At 46.9% G+C, this 10,191-nt stretch overlaps 1 protein-coding gene across 1 annotated transcript; it reads right to left on the reverse strand.

Moving 5' to 3' along the window:
* Positions 1-4,897: 4,897 nt before the first annotated feature.
* LOC143807414 (uncharacterized) lies at positions 4,898-8,000 on the reverse strand. Its single transcript, XM_077288967.1, has 3 exons — positions 7,556-8,000; positions 7,240-7,396; positions 4,898-6,476 (listed from the first exon to the last, which is right to left on the reverse strand). Exons 2-3 carry the CDS (start codon positions 7,365-7,367, stop codon positions 5,006-5,008), a joined length of 1,599 nt encoding a protein of 532 aa, XP_077145082.1. The 5' UTR covers positions 7,368-7,396; positions 7,556-8,000; the 3' UTR covers positions 4,898-5,005.
* Positions 8,001-10,191: the final 2,191 nt, after the last annotated feature.

A 10,191-nucleotide genomic window follows, 5' to 3' on the forward strand; every position in this document is an offset into this window, starting at 1 on the left:
TGGATGATGCACTGTTATGGGGGATCTGTGGATGATGCACTGTTATGGGGGATCTGGATGACGCACTTATGGGGGATCTGTGGATGACGCACTTATGGGGGATCTGTGGATGACGCACTGTAATGGGGATCTGTGGATGGCACACTTATGGGGGATCTGTGGATGACACACTTATGGGGGATCGGTTGATGACGCATTGTTATGGGGGATCTGTGGATGACACTGTTATGGGGGATCTGTAGATGATGCACTGTTATGGGGGATCTGTGGATGATGCACTGTTATGGGGATCTGGATGACGCACTGTTATGGGGATCTGTGGATGACGCACTGTTATGGGGGATCTGTGGATGACACTGTTATGGGGGATCTGTGGATTACACACTTATGGGGGATCTGTGGATGACACACTGTTATGGGGATCTGTGGATGAAGCACTGTTATGGGGGATCTGTGGATGACACACTTATGGGGGATCTGTGGATGAGGCACTGTTATGGGGGATCTGTGGATGACGCACTGTTATGGGGGATCTGTGGATGACGCACTGTTATGGGGGATCTGTGGATGACGCACTGTTATGGGGGATCTGTGGATGACGCACTGTTATGGGGATCTGTGGATGACGCATTGTTATGGGGGATCTGTGGATGACGCATTGTAATGGGGGATCTGTGGATGACACACTTATGGGGGATCTGTGGATGACACACTTATGGGGGATCTGTGGATAACGCACTGTTATGGGGGATCTGTGGATAACGCACTCATGGGGGATCTGTGGATGAAGCACTGTTATGGGGGATCTGTGGATGAGGCACTGTTATGGGGATCTGTGGATGACACACTGTTAAGGGGGATCTGTGATACAGCACTGCAGACCTCAGCAGATCAGCATTTCCCCTGCTTGTAGACCATCTCCCGTCCGAGCTTACAGCTCCATTGCCAGCTATTATGGGAGAACGCTGGTGGTCGATTCAGAAGAAATGGATGTGACATTCAGCGCAGGTGTAATTACCGCGTCCTCTCGCCTCGTTCTATAACTTTGATGTCGTTTATAAAAGGAATATTTATAGGGAGTTGCAATTTCTACTTTGATGTCGAGTCCAGTGATTGATAACGTGTAATACAGCAACAAGACGTCACACCGAGCCTGAATCAGTGAAATTACTAACCACTTACCATGGATTCACCCTAATTCTTCAGAAATTGACCTGTATGTAAAGTCGATGTAACATAATGTCAGGTTGTCATAAAATGTACAAGGCACTGGCAGAAAACAGTATTATACAACAAAGCTGCACTCACTATTCTGCTGGTGCAGTCACTGTGTACATACATTACATTACTGATCCTGTACTGATCCTGAGTTACATCCTGTATTATACCCCAGAGCTGCACTCACTATTCTGCTGGTGCAATCACTGTGTACATACAATACATTACTGATCCTGAGTTACATCCTGTATTATACCCCAGAGCTGCACTCACTATTCTGCTGGTGCAGTCACTGTGTACATACATTACATTACTGATCCTGAGTTACATCCAGTATTATACTCCAGAGCTGCACTCACTATTCTGCTGGTGCAGTCACTGTGTACATACATTACATTACTGATCCTGTACTGATCCTGAGTTACATCCTGTATTATACCCCAGAGCTGCACTCACTATTCTGCTGGTGCAGTCACTGTGTACATACATTACATTACTGATCCTGAGTTACATCCAGTATTATACTCCAGAGCTGCACTCACTATTCTGCTGGTGCAGTCACTGTGTACATACATTACATTACTGATCCTGTACTGATCCTGAGTTACATCATGTATTATACCCCAGAGCTGCACTCACTATTCTGCTGGTGCAGTCACTGTGTACATACATTACATTACTGATCCTGAGTTACATCCAGTATTATACTCCAGAGCTGCACTCACTATTCTGCTGGTGCAGTCACTGTGTACATACATTACATTACTGATCCTGTACTGATCCTGAGTTACATCCTGTATTATACCCCAGAGCTGCACTCACTATTCTGCTGGTGCAATCACTGTGTACATACAATACATTACTGATCCTGAGTTACATCCTGTATTATACCCCAGAGCTGCACTCACTATTCTGCTGGTGCAGTCACTGTGTACATACATTACATTACTGATCCTGTACTGATCCTGAGTTACATCCTGTAGATCTTTTATTATAAAAATGAAAAACATAACAACAATAATAGCAGAAAACATAACAAAAATATTAGCCAGAAAATAATCAATATACTGAACACTGGTCCAGCCGCTCATTCTCTCCTCTCACACATATTATACAGTATATACAGAACAATAACTACTTTGATTTTCAGGTCCGGTCACCAAACAAAATAAGGCTACTTTCACATTAGCGTTTCAATCTGCAGCGTTTAATCCGCAAACGCAAGGACACGAAAAACGCGTGTAAACGCAGCGTTTTTAAAACGCTTACGGTTACCGCATGCGTCATTAAAACGCTGCGTTTACATGCTTTTGCTTGCGTTTTCCATGCGTTTGCGTTTTTTGTGCGCATGTCGCAAAAATTTACCAGAGAAAAAATCTAGATGCAAGAACCAGCCAATGGGACTACAGAGGGCGTGTATTATGTGAAATCTATATATAGACCCTAGGACAGCTGAAATCTTCAGATTTTGCTCCTGTATCCTGTGACAAGATGGATCTTCACATGGAGAGCTATTACTTCAAACTGGATCTGAGCATCAAGATTTTTCTGGCATGTGCGTTTGCTTGGGAGCAACACCGAAACCGGGAAAGACAGAGAAGGACAAGGCGTAGGCGGTTTTGGCAACACCCCATTGTAGAACTGCGTGAGAGCCGTGGTGCATATCACACCCTGTATGGTGAGCTCAATGAGAACCCAGAAAAATTCCCGGAATATACCAGGATGTCACAAGACTCTTTCCGGGATTTGCTTGATCGTGTCCAAGGAGCCATCCGGAGACAGGACACACAGCTCCGTAGAGCCATTCCACCAGAGGAACGTCTCCTGGTTACCTTAAGGTACGTAATAATTCTAAACAAAAGCTACCCAAAATTTTTTGCAGGTCTGATGTTTTTTTGCCTATTTTGTAAATTATTTATTCTTACTACAGATTTCTTGCAACTGGAGAGAGCTTGTCATCCCTTCATTTCCAGTTCCGCCTTGGGATTTCCACGCTGTCTGGAATTGTTTTTGAAACCTGCCGGGCTTTATGGACCATTCTCCGTGAGGAATTTATACCCATACCCACGGAGGACATGTGGAAAGAAATTGCTGACAAATTTTGGACTGTTTGTGATTTTCCCAACTGTTTGGGTGCGGTGGATGGGAAGCACATCCGGATTACCAAACCAGCCAGAACGGGATCACAGTTCTTCAACTACAAAAAATATTTTTCAGTAGTTCTTATGGCAATAGCCGATGCGGACTGTCGCTTCATTGCTGTGGACATTGGTGCTTTTGGCCGTGGCAACGATTCACAGACTTTTAAAACCTCTGATATGGGCCGACGTGTTTATGGCAAAAATTTTAATTTCCCACAGCCACGACCACTCCCCTACACTCAAGGCCCACCGCTGCCATTTGTAATGGTTGGGGATGAGGCCTTTCAGATGAGTGAAAATCTCCTGAAGCCCTATTCAAGTCGGGACTTGAACCGCACAAAACGGATCTATAACTACAGACTAACCAGGGCACGCAGAACAGTAGAGTGTGCCTTTGGGATTATGGTGTCCAAATGGCGCATTCAAGCAACTGCAATAAATCTAAAAATGGAGACAGTGGATGAGGTGGTTAAAGCCTGTGTGGTTCTCCACAATTTCATTCTGGCTAAGGAGCGACCCACCATAGAACTTGATGAACCTGTTGCAAACCCTTTGCCTGATTACCGTCATCACCCGCTGCGGTCAACAGTTGAAGTAGGCCACATGCGGGACCAATTTGCAGCGTTTTTTGATTCTGACATTGGACGTGTGCCATGGCAGGACAATATGGTGTAAAATGTACTGCTGGTTTCGGGTCTGCAAATTTATGTTTGGAATGTTAATGTTTTTTCCAATAAAATAATTGTGATTTACTTTCTTCACCATGTCTCCTATCTATTTCCTTAACAAACCACTTTGGGTTTTTGGGCTTAGGTTGTTGCTGTAATTGAGTCCTGTCTTGGTTCACCATTAGCTATTTGCCGCAGACTGTATAGACGATGTCCGTTATTGTCGCAGTATTTGTCCAGTACTTAACATCAGTATTTGTAAGCCAAAACCAGGAGCGGTAGTTAAATTCTTTTAGTGGTGCATATCTGTTTATTGTACTTTTCCTCACATAGTTCCACTCCAGGTTTAGGCTTACAAATAGTGCTGTAAAATACAGAGCGAATACTGACAGTGTGACGGCAGCCTACACCAGAGATCTATAGTCATCAAGTCAGGTGTCTGAACTAATGAATTCATGATGCTAATTGCTCTTGAATTCATTTTTCCTGACACTTGTCCGGGTGAGTATAGATATGCCATGTATGACGTACATTGTTCCTTCACTTTGTGTGAAATATATGTATATGTACCAATAAGATAAAATGGAGGTAATACAATGCATTTCTAAAATCAGCAGGTCAGGGGTCATAAATAATGTTTCTGATAAGACACGACCTGTTGAGTATAGTTGTGCTGTGTATTACCACCATTTTGTCTTCTGTGTGCGACCAAAAGTCACGGAGTAAACAGAAATAACTGTTTTTGGAGAAAATACAAGTGTTATTTTTGGGGGCAACCTCATATCTCTCAACCAAACACACACCAAGCTTCAGTGTTCTGCTAAGTAAGTACTGGAGGTTGGAGGTGGCCCCCAAAAAAGTGTTTGACGCATTATTTGTTATTGGCGCATGGTGTGTGGTGACGGCGGCGAAATACTCAATTAACCAAACCTTATTGGGGCAAAACACAGGTTTATTAAACACACACAAACCAAAAAATTAACTGCGCCTGCTTGGGGTTGAGTGCCGATATTGTGGGGTGTCCAGTTGTGAGGTCTGGCTTATTGTAGCCGACATAGGGGTGGCAGGAGAAGGCGCTATGAAGCTGCTGGGGTCAGGAAATTCAGGGATTGGGCTAGACACACGAGAGGGCTGAGACACACTGGAAGGGTGAGACAAACCAGACATTACAGACACATTGGGAGGTGAGGGGGCAGGGATAGCTATTGTTTTTTGCTTTTTTTTGCCTTTCCCCTTCCTTGTTTGGCGCGGGTTCGTTGTTGTGGTGGCAGGGAACGCCAGGCCAGGGTCCGGCAACGGCAGTCTTGTGGTGGTGCCAGGAAACGCCAGGGCAGGGTCCGGCAACGGCAGTCTTGTGGTGGTGCCAGGAAACGCCAGGGCAGGGTCCAGCAACGGCAGTCTTGTGGTGGTGCCAGGAAACGCCAGGGCAGGGTCCGGCAACGGCAGTCTTGTGGTGGTGCCAGGAAACGCCAGGGCAGGGTCCGGCAACGGCAGTCTTGTGGTGGTGCCAGGAAACGCCAGGGCAGGGTCCGGCAACGGCAGTCTTGTGGTGGTGCCAGGAAACGCCAGGGCAGGGTCAGGCAATGGCAGTCTTGTTGTGGTGGCGGGGAACGCCAGGCCAGGGTCCTGCGGCGGAACTCTTGTGGTGGTAGCGGGGAACGCCAGACCAGGGTCCTGCGGCGGAACTCTTGTGGTGGTAGCGGGGAACGCCAGACCAGGGTCCTGCGGCGGCAGCATGGTGGTGGCAGTGGAGGAGGCCCAAGCAGGAGCAGCAGTTGTCATGGTGGTGGCGGTGGGCTGACCCACTGCACTGGGCATGGTGGTGGTGCTATAATACGGTCCGGCAGTGTTTGGAATGGAGGTGGCCGTGCAGTGGTATGCAGCAGATGTCGGCATTGATGTAAAGCGTGACAGTGTGGGCACTGTTGGAAATGCCCCCACTGTCTGCTGCAAATACCGACTCTGCTGCATAGCCTGCACGTAAGCAGCATTGCAGGCCTGCATAACAGTAATCTGGAGCTCAGGACTAAGGTGTTCCGACATGCCCTGTTCTATCTGATTAAAAAAATTATGTGCTGGCCTCTGGAGGTCGGCTTTCACTTGGGCAAGGGCTGTGGTTACCTCCTGGATACGTGTGCTCATATGACTAATGGCAGTATCCAGTCGGTCACCCATCGCCTTGAGTCCCTCATGGAAGACCGAGCTCAAGTGCAAAAACTCGGGCATGAGTGACCTGTCCGCGGCCCTCTGCCGCTGCCGGGAGGAGCCCATAAAAAATTGGCTAGAGGCAGAGGACTGGGGAAGGGGAACACCTGATGGACCAGCTTCCTGGTCTCCAGGTTGTGTGGCAGGCCCACTTGCTGCAGCGCTGGAGGATGGCTGGGACGGGTCCGTGGCTGACTGATGAAGGACCGCTCCAGAACCTGGGCCAACAGTGGAGCTCCAAGTGCTGTGAAAAAAGAAAAAAAAAATTAATACCAAGCATTTACAAAACGATAACTCATGTGGAATATAAACATCGAGATTAAGGCAGAGGTCACACTAGCACTATTTGGACTGAATTTTACATCAGAGTTTGCAAGCCAGGAGTTCAACAGTAGGAATAAAAGTTTCATAAAACAACATGCTATACTTCTGCATGCATCGACCAGTCCTTGGGGATTACAAAAACTGATGTAAACTATGAAGAGACGATGGAGGCAATACAAGCCATATCTCTATACAAGGTATTGGTAAGCCAAAACCTGGAGAGGAACTATGTGAGGGAAAGTATTCAAAGAACACGTACCCCACTTCTGCATCTATCAATCACTCAAGGTTTTGGATTACAAATACTGATGGGAAATACGAATTGACGACAGAGGACATACAAGCCACCTGTATACTCACCAGGACAAGTGTCAGGAAAAATGAATTGAGGAGCCATTGGCATCCTGAATTCATTATTTCTGACACCTAACTTGCTGAGTATAGATCTGTTGTGCAGGCTGCCGTCACACTCTCAGTATTTGCTCAGTATTTCAAATCAGTATTGGTAAGCCAAAACCTGGAGAGGAACTATGTGAGGGAAAGTATTCAAAGAACACGTACCCCACTTCTGCATCTATCAATCACTCAAGGTTTTGGATTACAAATATTGATTTGAAATAATGACCCCCAAAAAATTGCATTATACAACACTTTTTTTTTTCTTTTTTAACCAATATACTTACGTTCTTCGTGCAAGGACTGGTCTCAAAAACGCAAGGATGCGGTGGTACTTGTATTTGCGTATCCTTGCTGCAGAACCACTTGGAAGCTGGCTCTCTTGGCGCAGGTCCTTGTTGAAGCGGTCCTTCATCGATCTCCAACGTGTTTTCACTTTTGACACTGTTGGCAAAACAAAACATAATTGTTAGGACAATGGTCTTTTGACCATGGTCACACAACTGTATGTGCTGTGAAAAAGTAATGACTTTCTCACATCATACACAGTTGTGTGAGCATGGCCAAGGTATTGACTACATCACACTGCATTGCGATACTTACCAAATGCAGAACGGACCCGAGCCGGGGCATTGGCCCAGCCATCCCACAACGCTGCGGCCACCTCATTCCAAAGCCTCCGGATCGTCACATTGTTGGCGTGCAGTGGATCCCGGGTGTCCCACAATGCGACTCGCTCGTGAACCAGGGAGATGAGGTGTTCATTCTCAATTAGGTCCTCATCCTCCTCTGGAACCTAACAACAAAAAGTACATTAATATAGGAGGCGTTCACATACGGAAGACAGAAAACAGAATCAGAGGAATGGCATGAATATTGAAGTAAAAAAAACCACTGGTGCTGAAGCAAAAGGGAAAGAAAGAGAGAAGTAGAAAGAAATGAAGATTCAAGAATTATAAAGTGAGGATACAATACACATTCAGCCAGCTATACTTACACGATGCCGCCGTGTTGCCCGGCCGTGACTACGCTGCTCCTGCCCAGTCTCTTCCGCTGTTCCTGCCCAGTCTCTTCCGCTGTAGAAGAAGTGGTCTGAAAAAGGGAAAATATACATTGTCATATGTGTAGATGTGACAGTGAATACAATCTGAGGAGGTGAATACTCACTTCGCTGACATGTTCCCCTTGTGCAGGCCCAGGCGTTTCCTCATCAGAAGAAGAAGACATTCTGATGTGTGCAGAAAGAAAGGAATGACAGAAATTAGGGCATATAGAGACATTATAGAAAAGAAATGCATTGGATAGGATATACTCACATAGTTCTGAGGCTTGTTTGCTGATCCAAGGGGCTGTGGGGCGTCTCGTCTGCAAGGCAGTCTGATGAGTAGTGAACTGCCAATGTCCACTTCCTCCCTTTATCACCTTGTATGTGGGGGGTGGCTTATCAGTGTCTAGACATGTTTTTCTCAATTGAGACGCATGCGTCGGCAAACGCAAGCAAACGCATGTACTGAAAAACGCATGCGTTTACATAGACTACAATGCGTTTTTTTGGCGCAAACCTTGCGCAGTCAGCCGCATACGTTTCCAGGCGGCAAAATGACGCCTCTGAAAATTACTACATGTTGCATTTCCACGCCAAGACGCAGACGGCTAGACGACGCATGCGTCGTCAAACGCGGCAAAACGCGAACATAGAAAAACGCATGCGTCGATAATGTTAAAGATAGGAATACAAAACGCATGCGGATATTTGCGGAAGAAACGCTGCGGACACAACCGCAAATGTGAAAGCGGCCTAATAACAAATAAAATAAACAATGGCAAACAGACTATATACATGAACTTTTTTTTTTTTTTTTTAGTTTTAAATAAAATAACTACAAATATATACAATACTACAAGCTATCCTCCATTCCCAACCCCCCGCACTGACCTGAGAGCTGGTCCTGCGTCTCATGCCTGAGTCCATGTCCAACGTCCATAGGCCAGATCAGGCAGTGCCAGTTTTTCCCCCAAACAACCCAGTGTCCCATAGTCCCACAAGATAAACCCACCTCCCCCCCTTTCCCACCACCCAACCTAACACCTACACCCAAATCTATATCCCCATATACAATATATACAGCAGCACACACCACAATAATCACAACTCACGAAGCCCAAGTTCGGCGCTTGCAGCCCTACATCACTGTATAATCAAACAAAACAAAAATCTACAGTGTCAGCATCAGCCCACCACCAGGAAAGGAGATGACCAGACTAGGGCACACTAAAAGAAAAGCCCCTCCAGAGGAGCGCAGCCCTCCGTGCGCCCAGTCTCCCATACTCCAGAGAGCGCACCTTCACCAGGTCACCGAGTATGGTCCTAAACACATCGTCCACTGGGAGGATTTTTCGTTGCGTCGATACTAAGCACCGTGCGTTCCACGTGTGATACCTAACCACTGCGCTAACTAGAAATAAGGTGCAGCGGTCCCGACCACCCAGGTCTCCGAATGCTCCATAGGCCCATTCCGCATAGGAGAGACCGGCCAGCCGAGACCAGCCAATGAAGGCGCCCACCCTGTTGTACACCTCTGTGTTGAAGGGACAATGAAGCAGGAAGTGGTCCATGCTTTCCAGCAAGGTACCACAATGCTCCCGAGGACAATTCCTGTCCTCAGAGCTCCTACACTTCAGATTGTCCCTCACACACAGTTTCCCATGGAAGCAGCGCCAAGCCAAGTCCCAAAACTTCAAGGGGATCCTGATAGAATTCAAAAGATGCAAACCCACCCCAAGATCCCGACTTGGGCAGTCCCTGAGCGCCAGAGGCCTCTGGAAATGGGTCAAAAGAACCCTACTGTCAAGTAGTTTCCTTGGCAGAGTCCTGATCTCCCACATTCCCAGACCCCACCGACGAATTACCTTCAGAACCAAGGTAGCGTAAGCCGGAAGGTGTCCATGCGGTGTGCGAAGATCCTTCACTTGCCCTCCTGTCTCCCATTCCTGGAAGAAAGGCTGAAACCATCCCCTACAGGAGAATACCCACGGAGGAGCCCTCTCTTTCCAGAGGTTTGCGATATTGATCTTAATGAAGGTATCCACAAGGAATACCACAGGGTTGACCATACCCAACCCTCCTAGTCTCCTCGTACGGTAAGTAACCTCCCTCTTGACCAGGTTCAGTCTATTCCCCCATAACAGTTGGAAGAACAAACTGTAGACCCGAGTCCAGAGAGATTCCGGCAAGATGC

This window comes from Ranitomeya variabilis, chromosome 1 (genome assembly GCF_051348905.1).
Source record: "Ranitomeya variabilis isolate aRanVar5 chromosome 1, aRanVar5.hap1, whole genome shotgun sequence".
NCBI classification, from domain to species: Eukaryota; Metazoa; Chordata; class Amphibia; order Anura; family Dendrobatidae; genus Ranitomeya; species Ranitomeya variabilis.

Coding starts and splice junctions, on each gene's coding strand:
- LOC143807414 (XM_077288967.1), bottom strand. CDS start 7,367: ATGAAGGACCGCTTCAACAAGGACCTGCGCCAAGAGAGCCAGCTTCCA. Junction 6,477..7,239: donor CCAGTCCTTGCACGAAGAAC/GTAAGTATATTG, acceptor CTTTTTTCACAG/CACTTGGAGCTCCACTGTTG.